The 23,069-nt window shown below is 37.3% G+C and overlaps 1 protein-coding gene across 7 annotated transcripts in view; it reads right to left on the bottom strand.

Annotated features, from left to right (window-relative positions):
• ttll5 (tubulin tyrosine ligase like 5) overlaps window positions 1-23,069 on the bottom strand; it is a 177,124-nt gene that overhangs the window by 111,283 nt on the left and 42,772 nt on the right. For all 7 annotated transcript variants that reach the window (XR_010002127.1, XM_062968328.1, XM_062968329.1 and 4 more), the window contains 8 exons: window positions 18,943-19,024; window positions 18,080-18,141; window positions 17,207-17,295; window positions 13,056-13,097; window positions 9,231-9,344; window positions 7,810-7,901; window positions 7,383-7,445; window positions 2,045-2,083 (listed from right to left, as the gene is read on the bottom strand). Coding sequence is in view for 6 of the 7 variants with exons in the window: in XM_062968328.1 (XP_062824398.1) it covers window positions 2,045-2,083; window positions 7,383-7,445; window positions 7,810-7,901; window positions 9,231-9,344; window positions 13,056-13,097; window positions 17,207-17,295; window positions 18,080-18,141; window positions 18,943-19,024 (583 nt within the window). In the remaining variant the exon portion in view is untranslated. The remainder of the gene's footprint in view (window positions 1-2,044; window positions 2,084-7,382; window positions 7,446-7,809; window positions 7,902-9,230; window positions 9,345-13,055; window positions 13,098-17,206; window positions 17,296-18,079; window positions 18,142-18,942; window positions 19,025-23,069) is intronic.

The following is a 23,069-nucleotide window of genomic DNA, read 5'->3' as shown; positions in this document are numbered from 1 at the left end:
AATCCTACAGATGCTTGTAGATTCAGTCCAAGCATGAGTAAGACTGAGTCCAATTCATTTTCATTCATGAGAGAAAGAGAGGGAGGGAAAAGATTTACTTTTACTTATAGAATTTTTTCCTGCAACAGATACCTATCTTCCATAAATTAGAAGTTATTTTGCTTTCCTGGTCATTCAATGAATATAGGAGGAGTGGCATGGACATCTCACTATGGATATCTAACTTCGTTTCTTGAAAGTAAATAGGTTATGTAATTGTAAGCAGAAGACGTTGTTCCAAGATGATCTCACAATATATTTTTACTTTTCATTGAAAAGTCTTGATTTTCTTTCATATCTTAATTTCTTTTCATTACAAGTTAGTCCGTAGCTGTCAGTCTCACAATCTGCTCAATAATACTGGAAACACCGAAAGCCATTAAATTATATTCCAATCAGTTTGCTGATATACCTGCACTACTTTCTTCATGATTTAAAAGCAAAATCTCCCAAACATAAGTAAACGTTAAAAATGTGAGTGCTTCTAAGTGGCTTAATAAATTACTTGATATCTATTTTATGGACACCTAAAATATACGTGATGGCTCAGCATTGCAAGGATCCTAATTTATATTTCCTGTGAAGCTGCTTAAAATGACGTTATCACTGCTGAATTGATATTGCACCAAAACTACACCAAAAAGCAAGGAACGACCAACATCCAATGTGTCTTTCTCTCCTGCTCTCATAGATTTTCCATTCTGGAAAAGCAGATCTGGGAAATTTTAGAGGATTTTATGAACCCCTAAAAAGCTTCTCTTTTGACAGATGAAATCATGAAGTTATTTTTTGTTTCCCTGTCCTTTCTCTTTCTAAAGCAGCATGTCCCATCTCCACTTTCAGAGATTAGTTAAACAACGGAGTACTATATTTTCACAAATATTTGAAGATCTTGTGATCTTGGGAGTGTGAGAAGCTTCTAATATGAAGATATGAACTATTCTTCTTTTTACTTTAATACAATGTAAACTGTCACTTTCCTTGAAAAAATGCAATTTTACTGTTTAATTATAATTGCAAGCCTGGAAATGCAATTGCCTCAGGTTCTTTCTTGGCTAAAGTGCTTTACTGAGATTCTCCTTTCCATTCATTTTAGTAATCCGCAGTATAGGTGCTATTTTATAAAAGAATGATTAATGAAATATCTAATCTGTCTTCAGAAGCTAGATGAAGTCAGTTGATTACAGCTTTCATACATTTTAGGAGTTCTGAAAATAACTCAAAGTGTTGTTCATGCAAAGAGAGTGATGAGACAGTGGAGCAGCTCATTTGCGGTTGCAAAAAAATAGCCCAGACTGACTATATTGAATGTCACAACAGGCTAGCAGCAATGGTGCGCTGGAACTTTTGCAAGAAGTATGGCCTACCCTGCAGTAAAACCTGGTATGAGCACAAGCCGGAAAGTACCACAGAAAATGAAGAAGCAAAAATACTCTGGGATTTTAGAAGTCAAACAGATAAAACACCTGCCACATAACACACCAGATATAACGGTTGTGGGAAAAAAAAAACATGTTTTTATTGCAGACACTGCAGTACCAGGAGACAGTAGAGGACAAAGAGCTGGAAAAGATCATGAAATACACAAAATTGAAATTGGACAACATTGGCAAAAGAAAACAACAGTGGTACCAATAGTGGCTGGTGCACTTGGAGGCATTCCAAGAAACCTCGAAAGGCACTGGAAAAGTCTTAATCTGGACAGAACATCAATCCACATGCTGCAGAAGGCAGCACTTCTCAGAACTGCGCACATTCTGCGAAAATACAGCTAATATCCTAGGCCCTTGGGAAGAGTCCAATATTCAGAGACAAATCCCAGACACTTGGACCTAAAATTCATGTGTGCTGTGTTATGTACAAATAAATCTATATAATAAATAAAATTTGCTAGATTTAATGACAAAACAAGACTTTATTTCTTAACATGAGAATCTTCGTTTGAGATCCAATAAAGACTTTATGATACAACTATAAAATCAACTGTATTACACAAGGTGCTTACCGAGTTCGTTTAAGAATGGGACATCTCCTTGAACCACCTCTGAAGGGGGAAAAAAAGATGAAGACACCATAAATATACATAAATCCACAGGAAATCCCACATTACTCTGAGATAAATGCCCAATCAAAATAATCAGAAGCAGAATAAATCCATGCACAAAATGAAATCCGACCATGTGATTGTGCAGTCTGCTTACAACCGTGCAATTCTATTTAATGGCGAAGTTAACATTACACTTGTACTGGCTGATGACACATAAAACTACAGAATTGTGTAAGTGCAGAATTCTAAGTGAACTAATCTCTCATAGAAAGTAGGGTCACAGTGCTTGGAGCATTGGCTTAATATCAAAGGTTCATGCCAATTTTATTTGTTACATGCAGAATATTTTACAACATGTGCATCTACTATAACTGTAGCATCAGTTTATGGCGAATTTGTAAGGAATTAGCAAAGCCGGGGCTGACATTTCACTGGCCCATCAGTTTAGTAGCAAAGCTATAACTTTCACTTACTCTTTCAAGTAGATGGGCATACATAGCAGTAGCACAGTAAATCAGATAATATGGCTGCCTCCAGACATCTATAACATCAAGCCTCTGACCTTTGGCCCTTTATAGGGCTAGATTTATGAAGTCAAGGTTGGAAACTATAGCAGGGCCACTTGTGAGACCAAGGTCACAGTAAGTGTGTACACAGTACTTAGGAAGGCATCATAGCAGCTCTCTAAGGGCAGTCTCCCCAGCCTCAAATTGGATTCCTCAAATTGAATTCAGTAGACTGTATCTTGGTAGCCTAGTTAAACATAAAGCCATTCTACACCATGAACTGTTTGCATAGAGCACCTTGAAGCAAGAGAGTATCTCTAAATGACTGAAAGGCAAAGCTTGCCCAATATAAGTAATTTGAAAGCACACTCAGATCTTGCCATTCAAACTTGCCAATTAAAATTTACTACCACTCTGGGAGGTCTGGTTAGGTTTTATTGCTAAAAAATAATAGTATGAAAAACAGAAACAAGTGAGATGAATTCCTTGTTCATACTAGTGGAAGTGGTAATCACTTTTAAAAATGCATTCCAAAAAGGATCAGCAAGCAGTGCGCCTCTGGGACATGATGTTCCCAAAAAAGAAATAACCTATAATATGCAAGTGAGGGGAGGGTCCATAGTTCAGCAGAGCAGCACATACTTTGCATGCATACAGTTCACAGGTTCAACTTCAACCGTCATCTATTTAAAAGCATCTTGGGCAATAAGTCGGGAAAAATTCTGTGGATGAGGCTGTGGAGAGCTTCCTCCTTCACTGAAATAGTTTCAGTGACTAATCATTAAATTATTTTCAACCTTAGAGTATTCTAGAGTATTGAGGTATGGATTTACCATGCATTGTGGCAAATGCAGCAGGGTCTGGCATGGGGCATGAGGAACCCTTCGCCCCGTCCTGCCCGCCTTGCCTCTCACGGGGGGGGGGGGGGGTGCTGCCCTGTTTCCCCTCATTGTTTCCTATGCAACATAGAAAGCCTCCCATGTTGCCGGTGCTGCCTCCGACTTCACTTGAGGTACAGAGCCCTGCTGTAAGTAGATCGAGATCATGTGATGGGAGGCGGCAGGATCTGTGCCTCAAGTGAAGTTGAAGTGTTATAGGATGGGCAATTTTGCCCATCTGATGAGGTTGTAAGATGCAAATAGAGAGACTGGTCCTAACCATGATGTTACATTCTTGAATGGCAGGAAGACAAATCCATTTACTCATGGGTTTATTTATTTATTTATTTACAGTATTTATATTCCGCCCTTCTCACCCCGAAGGGGACTCAGGGAGGATTACAATGAACACATATATGGCAAACATTCAATGCCAACAGACAAACAACATATATAGATAGACACAGAGGCATTTAACATTTTTTTTCCAGCTTCACAATTCTGGCCACAGGGGGAGCTGTTGCTTCACTGTCCACTAGTGGCTGTACTTCCTCATTCCTTTCCTCGTATTTTTGCTGGCAGTTTTATGATGTTGTAAATTAGTTAAATTAGCCTCCCGCATAAAGCGTACCTAAATTTCCCTACCTGACAGATGCAACTGTCTTTTGGGGCTGCATAGGTCAACAGCAAGCCGGGCTATTTAATGGTCGGGGGCTTAACCCAACCCGGGCTTTGAACTCATGACCTCTCGGCCAGTAGTGATTTATTGCAGCTGGTTACTAGCCAGCTGCATCACAGCCCGGCCCCGGTTATTCCCCATATGCTAGCCATCGGTGCCAGGATTCAAACACAAGTTTCATTTTCTGTTTTGACTGTTTTCACTCCTTTCACTGACAGTTTCTTTGACCTGCCTTGCCTAATACTTAACCTAAACCCACCTTCTCCTCCTCTCTTGCCACAACCACATACGGGATGTGTGGAAGGGGTTGTTCCTTTTGCCAAACCTTCATGGCGAGGATCAATCTCTCATCCTCTGGATGGAACAAAGGAGCAACCCACTCCATGGAATTTACCATAGCCCTCAGCTGCTTGGATAGGTGTGGCTGCCAAAAATATACCACATGGCTGTTTCAGGCAGATTTTAAGCCTGCATGTAACAGGTATTTATCTACTTCTTTCAAAACCTTAGGATCTATTATATTCCACATCGGAGTTACAACATGGTAATTTACTTGGTGTATTTCAAGATAATCCATCAATCTTTTTTTGTATATGTATAACCTTTGGTTTTAACCTAATAATCTCTTTGAACCCAGGGCACATCTACACTGACCACTTAAGTCAGTTTCAAATGTGTATTGAAGAAAGTGGTTTTACTGTACAGTTTCACTGTGCAGCTGATTACATAGGAAATCCAGATGGTGTTTACATAAACCACAGAGCACTGGTGTGTATTAAGGACTTTCTTTTGAGCGCTTTCGTGGGCATTTGTTGTCCAGCCACCACTAGCTTCAAATTGCATGCAGTGCAGATGGAGTCTCAATAGTGCTTCCCACTTTAAATTAAGCAATTCATGAAACAGATCTGGTAATGGAGTTGTTGTATGTTTTCTGGGCTGTATGGCCATGTTCCAGAAGTATTCTCTCCTGACGTTTCACCCATATCTATGGCAGGCATCCTCAGAGGTTGTGAGGTATATACATGTGATCCCGGCTATGAAAGCCTTTGACAACACAGATCTGGTAATGGTTTTTCCATCCCTTCTGGGGAAGGTTTCTTTAAAATTGAAGCCACCCTGAGTTCATTGTTTTCTTTATTTATTTTCCAATGTTTTACATTGTAATCTAATCTTAAAGATTGTAACAACCTTTTAAGAATATAGTGAGTCTTCCAGATACACAGGGATTCAGTTACAGGACCCTTGTTTGATGCAAATATATATATATGTGTGTGTGTGTGTGTGTGATTGCATCTCATTTTATTAAATGGTGGTTATGTGTCCACAGAAGCTGCAGTGTATCCATGTACATGTTGCCACAATTTTATGAATAGGACGTGGCTGTCTGCGATTGGAGGAAATCACAGATCTGGAGTGAAAAGAGTGAAGTCAACAATCAAACATCTTGCACTTTGAATTCAATGGCTGGTATGTGGTGAGTGACCCAAGAGTGAGTGGATCGCTCCTCAATGCTATCCAGAGAATTATTGTATTCCTTCCAGCAACAGAATAGCAGAGAAACAATAAATATTCTACTTTTCTCCTATGATCTAAAGCAGCCTTCTTTAACCCGCCACTCTTCAAATGTGCCTAATTACTGCACCCATCAACCCTTAAAAGGAGAAGAAGGCAAGTATCAAGCAAAAACTGAATCTTTGATCTTCTGATATATCAGCTGAATCTTTGACCAGCTGACAAACGAAGCTCAAAAAAGTTATACTAAATATATGTTCCAACTAAAATCATGTATCATGCCCAATTACCAAATGCAAGCATACAAATACACAACTATTGTTGGTATCAGATTTTCTTAAAAAACATTCTAAAAAAACAAGGACAAGGATTTTCACAATGAAGAGAAAAATCTTTTCTGTAAGCGATCTAAAAGGAAAACTAAGATGTCAAACAACCAGAAGACACCCAAAAATACAAACACGTCACAGCTCCAAATAAGATGTAAATGAATTAGGTAAATTCACACACAGGTGACATGTGGCAGCTAAGATTGTTTAAATTATTAGGGAGTAGTAACCTTCTAACTGGCTGACCATTTATTTGGGGAGAAATGATAGAACTGATTTTAGTTTCACCCACCAAAGTAGTTAAACTTAGTACAATAGACTCTCAGTTAACTGGGACTCAAGCAACCAGAACTCTCAAACAACCAGAACTCTCAAACAACCAGCAAAAATTGGAAGAAGTAATGCTTTAAATGTTGTGAAAAGCTGTTTTTATAATATAGTAAAACAGTAAAACTGTGTTACATTAAGTGTGTATTTATTTATCTTAATTTGCTTTTAATTAATGCATTTCAATATTAATATCAAGTCAATACAGAGTTTATGGAATGCTGTAGTATGGAGTAAGTACAGGGCGCAGGCTGGTGAGTAGCCAGCTGCAATAAATCACTATGACCAAGAGGTCATGAGTTCGAGACCAGCCTGTGTCGGAGTCAACACCCGACAATTAAAATAAAAAATAGCCCCTGCTCGTTGTTGACCTAAGTAACCCGAAAGATAATTGCATCTATCAAGTGGGAAATTTAGGTACCACTATGTAGGGAGGTTAATTTAACTAAAATTTATGACACCATAAAACTGCCACCAGCTTGCGGAAAGAAATGAGGAAGTTGGCATCACAGTGGATGATGAAGCAGCTTCTCCCCCTGTGGCCGGAATTGAGCATACCCTCAGGAAGCTGGAGAAGGTTAAATTGCCTCTGTATCTGTCTCTGTCTCTATGTTCATATGGCATTCAGTGTTTGCCTTGTATGTGTACAATGTGATCCGCCCTGAGTCCCCTCTGGGGTGAGAAGGGCGGAATATAAATACTATAAATAAATAAATAAATAAATAAATAAATAAATAAATAAAGTTAGGCCTATTTTTAATAGTAAAATCTCAAGCAACCAGAAACTACATTTATCCGGCTCCTTCTAATCTCCATGGGGGATTAACTGAGTCTCTACTGTAGATATATTGAGCAATGCAGTGCTTATGTTCATAGGAGTGCTCTCCTTTTTATCTATATGAATTATGTTTCTTACTGCTAACTCCAACACACAAACAGTAGTGATGAAAGAGTAAATTGTCAGCAAATCCCTAAGGAAACAGAACTTTGCCAACAAGCAGTCCTTTTTCCAATCTTTTCTTTTACTACATTCTAGGCTGGATACTACTAGGAAAGGTTTACTACCTTTCCTGGAAAAGTCGGGTGGCCAGCATATAGTTCATTGTGGTTTTGTGTTCCAGAAATGATCTGAAAAAACAAGCAAGAATAGAAAGTCAGTTAAAATTCATTATAAAATAAAGGAAGCAATATATCAGTAGAGGAAATTGTCAAACTTTTCATGAAGTGCAGGAAAAAAGGAACATTGTCAGGAACCAGAAGAAAGAAAGCATAACATTTGAGTGGTGCAAAGTTGGAATAAAGGGTAATGACATAAAGAGACAAGATAGTGCAAGGCACAGCCTTAGAAGGGAAATCTGCAGTGTAAGGAAAGGTCTTAAACTATTAAAATAAAAGTATTAAAATGGTATGAAAAAAGCATTTTATCTCTCCCCCTCAAGGTATCTACAACAAATTTAAAGATAATACATTCAAACTTTGAATTTTTGCTCACCCATATGTGTCCCAGGTTATTGGTGTAGGAAATATCCGAATGAATCCACCCCTTCTCTCATATTCATCCTTTACTCGCCGCAAAACTTTTATCTGAAATTAGAATGAGCAATGGAAGTCACTAATGTTAGCCACAAAAGGAAAGCCTTCACAGGTGCCCAACGCCAATAAACACTGGAGTATATACATAATATGGAAATTGGCTAAACTATATACTCTGGATGGAATGAGCATGTGACATCTCTGGCTGAGAATTTTAAAGGTCTCTCCCTAAATTACAAACCTCAGAATTCAGGATTTAAAGTGGGATACACACTGCCTACCTACTGTGTGGTAATGCACTTAATTCAACACACTGGTGACATTTAGCCCCTCTACCTTGATCCTTAAAGAAGAACACCCCCCCCCCCCCCAAATATACCTGCTTCAGATTTCAGGTCGACAGGAAGGAATCCTGCACCACTGGGGCCAATATGAAAAATGCACTCCCACAGACGGTTATCAATACTGGTTTATTTCCACACATCTTTCAGGGACTCAAAGCGTATATAAACATGCTTTTAAATGCCTGTAGCTTTTTAAGTGATTTTAACTATGACTATGTTTAATATGTTTTCATCTTGCCTTATTATTTGTAATTTTAAATTGGAAGAGTTTTAAATTTTTAATACTGTTCATCACCCTGAGATCCAATGATAAAGAGTGAGACAGAAGTATTATTAAATAAATTGGTGCCTTGAGTCCCCTCAGGGAGAAAGGCGAGGTACAGGTAGTCCTCGTGTTACAAACATCCAACTAATAAATGACTCATAGTTAAGAACAGGGTGAGACAACACGAAGTGAGAGAAATCTACACGTAGGAAATTCACTCCTGGAAGAGTTATCATGGGGGAAAGGTGTCCCCAACGAAGGTTTATAACCAAACCTTGTTTCCGCAACAAGCCAAATTTTTCAAAATCCCATTATCACAGGGACAGAAGGTGAGGTGAAATCTTCTGAACAGGGGCACAGACAGCAAAACAAGAACCATAGGGGTGTTAACCCTTCCCTGTGCTATCCAAAACTATATATTTAACTGGAGTTACACTTAAAAATGTAACTGTTCCAACATACATATAAATTCAACTTAAGAACAAACCTATAGAACCTATCTTGTTCATAACTTGGGGACTGCCTGTATAAATATAGTAAATAAATAAATAAGCTAGGTTAATCAAGGACCAGCTATTATCAGATCAATTTTAAATGTTCCATTCTGCATAAGCTTTTATTCTTTGTCATTTAATCTTCCTGCTGGGCTTACAAGATGCCAATCCCAATCTATTGACACTAGAGTTATCTAATAACCAAACACATTAATTCACGAGACTTACTACTTATAGGTTCTATGTGTAATGACTGAATGGTATGTGATTCCCCTACCTCCTCCATGGAAAGACCCAGCATGGAGCCAACATGCCTCCCAGGTATTTTCTCTTTAGCTGATGACATAAGATTTTTCATTTCAGCATCACTAGCAGAGAGAGGCCGAGAACGCTGTAAGATCACAGAGAGAAATCAGAATTTAGTTATTTCTTCTAATTTTATTCCAAACATTTTAAATGATTTCAAATGCTAAATCCGTTTGCTCAGTAAAAAATACTCTCCAGGCATGAGAGTCAGAAGTGACACTCCAAAACAAAAAGGATCCAAGGGCACAAATGCCAGGTTTCACACTCCCTCCCTCCAACTATAACAAGGTCCACACCCCACTAGATACAAATGCCAGATTTCATATTCCTTGTGTTTGACTGCAGAACCACACCCTAAAACTGTAAAAGCCAGTATCCACAACTTCTGTCTCTATGGGCAAAACATGACACATATCCCTGGCTCTGGTGCCTACAGAGAAACATCCCTAGCTCTCAGCTGCTGGTCAGTCCATGGTTTGCAGTAATTTGCTTGTGAGATGAAGATATAGTAAGAAAAAGACATTTAGCTCATCAATATTTTCTCCAGATGTAATTGCAGAAATTACCATTGCCAAAGACCCTTTCTGATCAGGACATTTGCATTTTCTGAATTCATCTCAATTTTTGTCACTAGATGGCTAAATTCATTCTGAACAAGTACTAAATGCAAACAATGGGGGGAAAAATAAAATTGGAAATACTGGCCAGTTATTTTCAACCTAGTTGAACTGCCAAGGCTGGAATCAACGGTGTTTAAAAATTGAGATATTAAGTTCCTAAAGAAAGTTTTTAAAACCTTGAGATCAAAGAAGCAGAATTTTAAAACCAGGTTTAATCGTAGCACGGATTTGGGCTCAATGTAACCTCCCTCTAGAAACGTATAAAAACAGTTATTATTGTATGGCCCATTATTTAATGTAGCTTTCATTCATCAGCATGAAAGAAAAAAGATTAAAAACTAAAGACAGGATAAGATTTGGAAAAAAAATGAAAGTAAACAAATGAAGACAACAGTACAATACACCAAGAACTCAATCTCAATTAATTCCACGAAAACTATTTAATATTTTGGAATGTTCTGATGTATAGCCTCTAGCACACACAGGAAGCAGTGCATTTGTGATAAGTGGAAAACATTGTTCTTGAAGGATCTAGTATGTCAAAGCAAATTTATGACCTCTTAACCATAAGTAAATCAATATTCACTAAAAGCAGGGAATACTTAAAATACACAAAAAGGTAAAAAGAGAGGGAGAGAAATAAAGAAATTTAAGATTAACTGATTTATATTTTAGCATTTAAACCACTACATATGAAATGCAGTGAAATTAACTCTCAGGTTTTTAAGCATATTTATACAGTTTTGGGGTGGGAAAGAATGTAACAATATCCAGACATAGATAAATTGTGACACAAAGTGAAGAGGGCGGGGAAAAGACCATGAAGAAGAAACTAGTTTAGCCTCCATCTCCCAACAATTTATGTCTCAATGTTGGTAACATCCCTGCCTTTGGCTCTGCCATATTTCCTACTTCCTTGTGTGCACAAATATCTACAGAATGGAATGCTTTGTCCCCATGTCTTCCCTCAGCATGGCAACCATAAGTTCGGATATGCAAAAAAAAAAGTCCACTATAACTTGAAAAAGCACTTTATTGTTCTCTCAGCTGAAAGATGGAAAGGAAAGATAAAGGATGAGACGCAGTAATTTTGTTATACTGTCATGTAAAGAAGTGGCTTTCACATTCTTCCACATCCTCTGGAGATATCCTTTTCATGGCTTCTAGAGTGAGTGGCTCAGACAACAAAGAGATTTAAGAAAACAGATACTACACAGTTAACTGCAGCACCATATTAAGATGTGGCTTGGGAGTAGCCCTTTCTAAAGGAAAGTTAAGGAGGTAAACTAAAAGAGAAAGGACTTTAGTTCTAACTTTCTTGTCCGAGAGGAAAGCCTTTTAAAGTTATATTTCAGAGGCAGGCTCCAGAGTTGCTTTGGTTCAACTCTGTCATTTCAAAGACTGAAATTTCAGAGGGTCAACATATGTTGTATAAAAAGTCATATTTATATATTCTTATGATTGTGATATCGAAGTATAGAGAAAAATTATATAGCTCTGCAAAACCAAGTGTTTTCCCCAAATACTTTGCAAGAGTTTTTTAACATTTTTTTTGCCTCACACCTACATAGTAATTTTTTCCCCTATTCAAAAAATAAAATGTTGAGAATGTGCTGTTTTTCTTTCTCTTGGCTTTAGATGCCCCCTCACCACCAATCCAGAGGGCAAATAAAACAACCCAACTCCACCCTGAACACTCTAATGTGCATTTTTCTACAGACAACCTCCCACAAAACCTTCTTCCAAGAACAATTCCATGCTGCATGACATTCAGCAACCTCAGGACTAATTCATTCATGCTTAAAGAGTCAAGTGGTCATCTTTGTCTTGGCTCCCACCAGATTTCCTGGCATGACTCCACATACTTTAATACTTCTTCATGAAAACAAAGCCACACTGCATGTAGAAAGCTAGATCAATAGGGAACACCAGAATAGCACTGGATCAGTATCCTCCTGTTTTTCTCATGGTCTGCATAGCTCATATGGGAAGATAAGTTCTGTCTGATAGTGTAGACTGGAGCAATATAAGATTTTATAGGTCATAATCAACACTGAATTGTGCGCAGAACAAAGTTATAGTGGAAATGTTGCAACAGGGGAGGAGAATGGTCACTGCAATCTGCTGTGGTTAACATTTTGACTGCAGCTCTTTGGACAAGCTGAAGTGTCCAAAACACTTTTAAGGGTAATCTCATATAGACCATATTATAGTAGTCTAAACGATTTGCAACTAAGACATGCACCAGAGTGATCAGATCTGGCATTTCAATTCAACTGAAATCAATTAAAGTACATTTAAGAGTAACGTATGTATAAATATAAAGTTAATAACAAGCAAATGTTAGGCTGGGGACTTGTATTACTAATAAAATTAGTTAATTTGTTAATATTCTAATTTGTATATTTATCATTTTAAAAGTCTGCCAAGCTGTACTTCTTCCTTTTAGGCCACATCCCCTGGGTGTTTAGCCCTCATACACCTGCCAAACTGAAAAGTGCTCCATGGATGACCCAGCCCTGTTCTAAACTAACATTTCCTTTCTTACAGTATCCATTCTTTCTGTATTCTCAACACAACTTTCCATTTTCTTCCCTTACTACCCTGATCTTTTTCTAAATTTCAGGATTGTCCATATTCTGCATCAAATCAATCTAGAAAGATCAAATTAATCTATATAATCTAAATACCTGAATATCAATGAAGTATTATAAACTATGTGAATTTCCCAGTCTTATCTAAATAGTTTTATTTACTCTGCATGCTGAATTTATTATTTCTAATCTTCACATTTTTTAAAAAAATTAAGAATATTCTGATCAAAAATGTAGGGACATAATAGGTCAGATAATGGTGTGCATCATAAGAGTAATACAACTGTGGCGGGTGATAGCGCACAAGAAAGGAAAAATAGCAAAATCTTGTACTGGAGAGGTCACATATACAATAAATATATTGACTTCGCTAGTTATGAATACCAGAATCTGTCTACCTTTCAAGAAGGCAAGATAACTGGCAATAAATTTTATTTATTGATAACCACAATAAATAAAATATGGTCTAGCATAGTTAATAATCCGCCTGCAAGTCTTGGCATTTGCAATAGTTAATTTTTGTCTCTTAGCCATGGCCATTTGGTTGAATCTTTTTCAACCAATATAAAATATAACACTTACTAGTTTGGCATTTGTAGATCGGGACTGTGCAGAGACAGGACGCTAGAAGACAAAGATAAAAAACAAAGATTTCATGCTGTCCTCTGTGGTATCATCACTCCTTTTGTCACATGTCTGAAATACACAGTGTATTATTATTATTATTATTATTATTATTATTATTATTATTATTATTATTATTATTATTATTTAGTGTGCATAGGTATGATCTCTACAAAAATGAAACAAGCTTTTAATATATCTCAGTATTATATTTAAAATCTCTTAAACATACATCGAAGGCATACAACATGTAATAATGCAGAATGAAAAACATTTAAAACCAACTTCCTCTTCTGCTAAATAACATACCTACTGGTAAATTTTGGGAATAGATAGTCTCGACTCCAACTAAATTGTACAAAGAAAAAAACCCTGTGTTTTCATTTCTGTTAACAACACATACTGATTATTGGAGAAAAAAGTAGATTGTTCCCTCCCCTAAGCATCTATATAAGTAAACAGCAAACAGCTGAACAAGTTTAGTTTGAGAATAGTAGGTGACATCTTAAGCATTTTTAAATATCTAAAACAATGTCATGTAGAAAATGGAACAAGTTTGTTTTTTGCTGTTCCAGACAGTAGGACACAATCCAATGGATTCCAATTGCACGAAAAAGACTCCATCTAGATATGAGGAAGGATTTGACAGTAAGAGCTGCTCAACAGTGAAATCAACTGCCTCAGAAGGTCGACGACTCTCCTTCATTGGACATCATTATCTCTCTGGAAAGCTTCAGCTGTATTCTCCTGCATGACAGATGACTGTTGAGATCTCTTCCAGTTCTACTAATCTGGGCCCAAACGTGTTCTTGTACCACTTTGAAACTTTGGGAATTGGAGGGATGTAAAAAGAGAACAGTTACTGGGAGAGCTGATTGGCTAGATCTATTATAGGTAATTCACCTGCCAAAATGATTGCACCAACTGACATTTCATTTTCAGGCACAAATCAAAGGTGGTTATAACTGTTACAGATCTATACTACCTGGGTCCAGGGCAAGTAAAAAACTGCATTCTCCCACACAAGTCTGCCTGAGCTTTAACATCCTTCAATGTATGTGTGTATGTGTGTGTGTATATACATATACATATACATATACATATACATATACATACATACATACATACATACATACATATAATTGGTGAGGATGCAAGAGTGGTTGCCCAAACCTCAGAATTCTCTTTTGAGGAAGCCTAGGCTGGCCATCTCCTTTCTGTTCTTCCATTGATAAACAAATAAGGCATTGAGTGGTTGGCTGATATGAATAAAGGTTTTTAAAGCATGTTGTGATTTTATTTGAACTTGGACATTATAATCAGTTTAACTGTATTTTATTTTTATAGGTCTTTAGTGGTATTAGTTTTTAGTTATGCTGAATGACACTAGTTCTCACAAAATGTCATGATTCAAATAAATTAAATAAAGGCTAAATATGATATCTGAACTGGGGAACGGCCATTCCGTTCAGAAGATTTACATTCAACATTCCCTTCTTCTTCGAACATATTATGGGTCCCATGGGTAGCATATTAAATACATATGCTTGTATGTAGATACGTACATGATCCCATGCACTATGATAATAAAGTTCTAAAACATGTAGTAAAAAATCAATTGACCACACTTGCCTTCACTGTTCAAAATAACAACAGTCTTAATTTATCCCAGTTCTGTGGATATGACACAAATTACAAAACAAGCTTTAATATCTGAGCTTGCTGTGTGTGTCATCTCCCTGCTGTTTTCATAATATTTTTCCTAAAGAGATATATACAGGCAATCCCCAAGTTATGAACAAGATAGGTTCTGTAGGTTTGTTTTTAAGTTGAATTTGTGTGTAAGTTGGAACAGGTACATTTTTAAAGTGTAACTCCTTGTACCTATACATATATGCATATATGTAAGCTTTAGATAGCATAGGGAGGGGTTAACACCCCTGTGGTATTTGTTTTACTAATTGTGCAACTGTTCAGAAGACTTCACCTCACTTTCTGTCCCTGTGATAATTGGATTTTGAAAAAGTTGTTGTGAAAGCAAGGATTGGTGAGAAAGTTTCAGGGGAGTGATATTTTCCCCATGATAACACTTTCAGGAGAGAATTTCCCTTCCGAGGGGTAGATGTCTCTCACTTCCTGTTGTCTCACTCCCAGAACCCCCACTGGCGCAGTGGGTTAAACCCTTGTGCTGGCAGGACTGATGACTTGAAGGTTGGGTTGCTGACATGAAGGTTGCCCGTTTGAATCCAACCCAAATGAGCTCCCTCTATCAGCTCCAACTCCATGCGGGGACATGAGAGAAGCCTCCCACAAGGATGGTAAAACATCAAAACATCCGGGCATTCCATGGGCAACGTCCTAGCAGACGGCCAATTCTCTCACAATTTCTCTCGCAATTTCTCAAGTCGCTCCTGACATGGGAAAAACCCGTTTTTATCTATGAGTTGTTTTTAGGTTGGATGTTTGTGACTGCCTGTAATTCAATCCCTTCACTTGAATTTCTATGCATTTTCTGCTTTTACTTTTTGGTATTTTTCTTAATTTAAGGCAACAAGATAATGATGTTCAAGGTTTACAGCTGCTCCAAAATTATTTCATCAACTAAACACTGTTTAAGTAGTTCTCATTAATTCTTTTTAGTTCCTTAAGATATTCTCGACGAATGCCTTGTGGGGACTTCCTTGTGTACAGTATCTTCAGTGATAATTTTAATACACTGGTAGTAAGTTCTTTTTCCTTATAAAATTGCCTAATTCATTCTCCATGCTTATTTCATGCTTCTAATTAATATTTTCCAACAAAATTTCCACAAACACTTTTCCTGGCATAGCAATAAAATCCCCATTATGAAATGTAAATGTTTAAATTTAAAAAAAAAAACATTCAGATCCTTGAAATAAGGAAGTGTGTTGGTCACAATTCAGACAAGTACAGAAATATGCTGATTAGAGATTATGTTTTATTCTGTACATTATAAAATACAGTACTGTTGCAGAAATACAGTTACAGTAATAAAAGGTATAACTGCCAACTGTACAAATGTCTGCTTCATAGCTAGAATGTGCAATGCTTAATCTAATAGAAGCAAATACCGTATATATTTGAGTATAAGCCAACTCAAATATAAGCTGAGGCATCTAATTTTACCACAAAAAACTGGGAAAACTTATTAACTTGAGTATAACCAGAGGGTGGGAAATGCAGTAGCTACTGGTAAATTTCAAAAATAAAAATAGGCTAAATGTTTTTAAATATTTACCATATTTTAAAGAAAAACAGTAAACTAGCTTTGTAATTGGAAAAGGAGGGTCAACAAATATAATATGGTATCAACAATAACTTAATAATAATAATAATAATAATAATAACATTAATACTAACACTAATAATAATAATAATTGGAAGGGACCCCTTGGGCCATCTAGTCCAACCCCCTTCTGTCTTTCTACAGCAAAAACACAATTAAAGCACCCCTGATAGATGGCCACCCAGCCTCAATAATAATACTAACACTAATACTAACACTAATACTAACACTAATAATAATAACAACAACAATAGTTGGAAGGGACCCCTTGGGCCATCTAGTCCAACCCCCTTCTCCCCTGGGCTCCCTTCTCCACCACCTAAGAAGGCGCGCACAGGGCGAGGGAAGAGGCGCGACAGGCGAAGGTAGAGAGGGAGGAGAGAAAGGCATGCCCCTTCCTCGGCAATGGTGGCGGGGTTTGTCAGTGGCCTTGCTCCACTCTGGGCTTGGAGGAGGGAAAGGTGCGTGGGGTACGAGGGAGGAGAGGTGGGGGTCCTGGCAGGAAGGTGTGGGGAAAGAGCTCTTCTTTCAGCCCCACACCTTCCCACCAGGACCCTCACTTGAGTATAAGCCGAGGGGAATTTTTTCAGCTTGAAAAACTCGGCTTAGTCATATCGTATATACTCGAGTATGACATAAGTCTAAGTTCCAACTGCAGACAGCAATACAGAAATTCATCCATGTGATATGGTACAACAATGCAAGACGGGACAAGAGGTTTCTCCCCAAATTATAAAGTAGTTAGGAAAGATTTCACAATAGCTAAAAAGCTCTTTAAGCTGGTTATTTATTTTCTTCTTACTTGAGGTTTCTGGTATGGATTTCTCCTTGCCTCAGAGGAGTAAAAAGATGTCCTGTTTAACCGCTGACCTGGATCCTGACAAACGAAGCCTGAAAAAGAAAGAGAAGAGTAGTTTACAAAAGAACACTATGGTAACTCCAAATTGATAAAACTAGACAAATATAACTATTCCATCAAAAATAAAAAGCTCACCAAGGGTCATGTCTGTCCTCCCAAACCATTACTAATTATAGAGATGGCATAATAATAAGGTACTCTTTCAATGTGGAATATAAAATTATGGCTTTGGTTACATTTCAGACCTTCCCAAATTCAAACACAAATTCCACACTGAAAGATGTAACATAAAGGTACAATGAAGGCAGATAAGCATGTTGTATGGATGCACATGTGTGTGCATTGATATGCTAATATCTGTGGTGCTATTATAGCAAACATTAGGATTGTGGGATAACTTCAGAATAATGCTCTCTTTTGTTGACAGACATCCCATTAAACTAAACAGATAAAGATAACCATGCCAACAAAACAAAGTATTATTCTAGAATTATTCTACAAACTTCACCCTATCAAGGCATCACACAATCAGCTTTTTAGCACATTCAGATCTACATCATTCATTGCTCTTTCAACCTACACAGTTCAGCCTACCTACATTCCTCACAAAAAGAACATCTCTCAGCTTTTATACACCCCCTTTACAAAAATAATTCTGACACTTCTACCATCACATAACATTTCAATGTATGACATAGACATCCACCTAAAATCAAAACAATCAGTCAACTGTCTCATACAAAACATACCCACATTTTCCTCATTATTGGCTACCCAAAACAATAAAAGTCTGGAATGGAATGGCATGCCACTCACCTACAAGTGTAAACATGTCTGAAATCATACTAGCTTTAATCTTCAGGTCCAAAGGAGCATCACTATACAACATGAAGCAAGAGAAGGCAAATCAGTTATCTTCACTTGATCAACCAATAATGTCCCTGGGGACATTAAGAAAATGTATGTCCTTAAACAATTCACCCCAACATTATAAAATACATAGATAAAACAGCCCTAATATAAAAAACATACACCAAATGCATATACAAAATTAACATATAGCAGCAACAGAAGGTAAATCAAAACTCATGAGTCAAAGTTGATTGGGTAGGCGTGCCGGAAGAGATGGGTCTTCAATTGAGTCTCAAATATCAACAACTCGTTTAGCTATCGCAGCTCTTCCGGCAGGTCATTCCACAATCTTGCAGTCAATGAAAAGGTCCTCTGGGTGACGGTAGCCAGTTGGGTTCTGGCTGGTTGGAGTAAGCATCCCTCAGAGGACCTCAGTGTCCGAAAGGGTGGTTTGTGCAGGAGAAGGTGATCCTGTAGGTAACCTGAACACAAACCATGTAAGGCTTTAAAGGTCAAAACCAACACTTTGTACTTTGCCCAGAATCTAATGAGTAACCATTGGAATGACTTTAATATGGGTGTAATATGCTCACTCCTAGATGTTTCCTGTAACCAGTCTGGCTGCCATGTTTTGAACTAACTAGTTTCTGAACTTGGTACAGCGGTAATTAATCTTGTCAAGAATATGAGACATAGCAAGTGTAAATAAAGAGAACATTCCTTTAAATACCTAACATAATTAGAACTTACTGAACTTTAGCTATCCCAACTGTAGCCAAATTACATCTACTGTATTTCAAATCCCACCTTTCTCAGGAATTCCTTACCAGGCCAGCGAAGGGGACAGATTCACCTCCAGTAGCCAAGGTTTCAGAGTAGAATCAATTAGGACATCAAAGCCGTAAAGCTCTGGAGGGAAAAACAGTGTTTTCCAGTTATGACATAATGGTGTTTCTAAGGTATAAAATAAGAACTACACTAAGCTTTGGGTAAAAGAGCTTACCATCCAAGAAATGCAGAGAGGTTTCTTAATTTCTTAAGAACTACTATAAATATGCTGGCTAATTTTGAACTATTCCATAGTAACTGTTACTTTATTCCTAGAACCTGATTCAGGCATTGGAGTCAAGGTATTAGTTTTATATTTGCACTGCTTCGATATTTAGTCCTTGTTTTCTGGCTCCTTGTTTTCAGTTGCAAGCCATTCATTCTATTATTAAAGATTTACTCATATTGACAATTATGCTATTTATAGCATTTTCCAACCCCAATGTATGCATGAAAATAAATATGCCCTCAATCCTTGTGAATGTTTAAAAAGGAAGATAAAACCTAGGAAGTTTACTTCAACACTTTAAAATTAGGTAGAGCAATACCAGAGACCTCACCACACAACACACTCACATAAACAAAATCACTTCAGAGATAATACAGAATACTTTCTCAAAAAGCACAAGGCAATATGGAGGGTAAACCTTAGCAGCATGATATGTATCAGAGAAAAGAACTGTGTGGCCCTACAGATGTTGTTCAACTTCAGCTATCAGAAATTCTAGTAAATACAGTCAATGCTGGGGAATGCTTGAAGCTACAGTTTGGCAATGTCTGGAAGGTCATCCAATTCCCAGCCCTGTTTTATACCGTTACTGAAACATGGAGAAGCAAAGGCCCCAAATCTCACCACCCACAAAAAAAAAAGTTTGTAATAATATAGTCAACCAAACCAGAATATGACCCATAACCCTGTTTTGGGAAAAGTTGATTGTTGGTATTCTGCTTCTTGGCAGGGGGTTGGACTGTATGGCCCATGAGGTCTCTTCCAACTCTACTATTCTATTATTCTATGATTCACCCTGTACTGTAGTGAGCATAGAGCTGCATGCACTTTCATTCAGTGAAAGCTCAAGAGAAATCCCAGTGACATATGAAGTGACTAATACAGTAGAGTCTCACTTATCCAACACTCGCTTATCCAACATTCTGGATTATCCAACGCATTTTTGTAGTCAATGTTTTCAATACATCATGATATTTTGGTGCTAAATTTGTAAATACAGTAATTACTACATAGCATTGCTGTATATTGAACTACTTTTTCTGTCAAATTTGTTGTATAACATGATGTTTTGGTGCTTAATTTGTAAAATCATCACCTAATTTGATGTTTAATAGGCTTTTCCTTAATCCCTCATTATCCAACATATTCGCTTATCCAACGTTCTGTCGGCCCGTTTACGTTGGATAAGCGAGACTCTACTGTACATATGAAGGCAAACATCAGCATCATCAGACACTACTATATGTGATGTTCTTTTGCAAAATTATGTATATTGTACATGATATTGTCACACCATATTTAATTCTGCATACTAGAAGGTATAGTCTATCTCTCTCCTTAGGAACAAGAACAAGAGGAGTTTTAAAGGGTATGGTGGGTTGACAGAGAGAGAGAAAAAGAGGGAGTCAGAGAGAAAAGCAAAGAAGGAAAAGTGTACTCCCTTCCACGTTGCCTTTGCTACACATATTGCTCAGTGTTTGAAGCCTGCCATGAGTACTTTTTAGACAGGTTTGAGCATACCGTACTCAGAATTTCAAAATCTGAAAAATTCCATAATCTGAAATTATCCACATGCGTGGTAAAGATAGAGAAACTTTGCTTTCTGATGGCACAAAAGCAAACTTTACTTCATGCACAATTATTTAAAAATACTGTCTTTAAAATTACCTTCAGGCTGTGATATGGTATATATAAAAATAAATGAATTTTATGGTTAGACTTAGGTGCCATCTCTAAGATATCTAATTATGTACATGCAAATATTCCATTATCTGAAATCCCAAATGTTTCAAATTTTTGGGAAAAGGGATACTCAAGCTGTATTCTAGAGCAGCATTTCCCTTTGCATAACTTAGTTTGATTCTTTCTGGAAACATACTTGCTTACCATTCCACCAGGCAACTATGTCACCTCATTGCAGGTTTCCTTCTGGCAACTGGCAATTGGAGCTGCCATCCTTCCAATGAAAAATTCCAATTTCTACTGTAGCATTAAATCAGCCCTGAATTATTATCTCACCTCTGTAGTCTTAAAATGGCTTGCTTATTTCACCATACTATAGTACAACCCTTGAACCCATGGCATCAGTATCTATGGTTTCATTTACTTGCATCCAACAAAAAATGTCATCTCTAGGAATTTTCTGGATCCTCCAAGCAATTATATGGTATACTTTTATAAAAAATAATTGAGTGGCATTGAAAATTCCTAGATACCTCTCTAGGAATGTTCTAAGTCATCCAAAACAGCTCTCTAGTAACTTCCAGTAGAAGTCATTCACTTCTATAGGATTCACTATTATCCATGGTTTTCTGTATCAACGATAATGCTGGAATCAAACTGAATATATTATTCTTCCAGTAGATTCACAAAGCAAATTCTTCAGATCAGATGTTAAATCCACACACTTTTGAACTACAAACTATTCCAGAAAGTTGCATCACATGTAGAGAGCAGTCATGGAACATCTACTGCTTTTCTGGAAAACACATCACCTAAAGATCACGGAGTTCAGAGAAAAAAGGGCAACTTATGAGCCATGCAAGAAACCCAGGCACCTCCTCTACAGCTGCTTGCAACTGCCAGGCTTCACACTGCCATTCCCCTTTGTAAAGGGATTAGTGAAAACAGATTGATTAAAGGAAGGCAATGCTCTGGGATATCTTTCTTTCACTCTGCAGCAGCAAGCCTGACAGCTCATATTGCACCACTAGTTGTTCATGGTAAAATTGAAAGAAACTGGAGATCAGGTTTCCTTAGATGCTTTGCTAACTTTCCACTTGCACTGGCATCTACAAACAACAAATGGCTATTTTATCTTCACAGTTTGGTATGAGTTGAAAAGATAGTACAGTAGTCTCGCTTATCTAACCTTCACTTATCCAACGTTCTGTATTATCCAATGCAGTCTGAATTTTAGTAGTCAGTGTTTTTGTAGTCAATGTTTTCAATACATTGAGATGTTTTGGTGCTAAATTTGTAAATACAGTAATTACTACATAATATTACTGTATATTGAACTGCTTTCTCTGTCAATTTGTTGTAAAACATGATGTTTTGGTGCTTAATGTCTAAAATCATAACGTAATTTGACATTTAATAGGCTTTTCCTTAATCCCTCATTATCCAACATTTTTGCTTATCCAATGTTCTGCCGGGCCCATTTATGTTGGATAAGCGAGATTCTATTGTAGCCTATACAACAGTTAGCCCCAGTTACTGTATTCTCTGAGAGTCTTTGGCAAATGATAGGGCAACAACATTATAGTTCCACTAAGTGAATGGTTCTATCCTAGGTGAAATAAGCAGCTGGATTGAAGTCAGCATCTGTAGTCACGTTTCAGCAACCTGAGCTTTCTCTTAACAGAACATTTTACAAATAAGCCCCATGGAGCCTCTTTTCCTTCAAAAAAACCCTCAGATATCCTGATTGACTTTCCTAGGACTACTCTAATCATATCTAATATGCAGAGTGAGGGAAACTACCTACTCTTATAAATGTTGGAGTCAAAGACTGAGATTACTAAGGTAAGGGTAATTTCAAATATATCAATATAATAAATTGGCCTTAATATAAGTGCTGACATCAAATGAGAAAAGTTGAAGAAATATGGCATGATATTCTTAATGCTGTGTTTTTATAAATAGGATAGAAGAGAATGAAAAAAAAAAGAAGCAAAAAAGAAATACAGTGTGTGCTATCCACACCAACAGGGAAAATGACTAGCGTTCTTCTGCATGAATATGCTGCTGGATCAATCACAGAAGCAAGTCAAAAGACTGACACAGGAACACACATGGGACATGAATTAGCTGCAATCACGAGGCCAATATAAAACCAAGATATATGTAACTAACTCAAATATGTAAGACACATAAATGAGAGTAACTCAGTCT

The sequence above is a fragment of the Anolis carolinensis genome, chromosome 1 (assembly GCF_035594765.1).
Source record: "Anolis carolinensis isolate JA03-04 chromosome 1, rAnoCar3.1.pri, whole genome shotgun sequence".
Taxonomy (NCBI): domain Eukaryota; kingdom Metazoa; phylum Chordata; class Lepidosauria; order Squamata; family Dactyloidae; genus Anolis; species Anolis carolinensis.
Note: the sequence above shows the minus strand (reverse complement) of the source record. Positions and strands in the feature narration are given on the sequence as shown.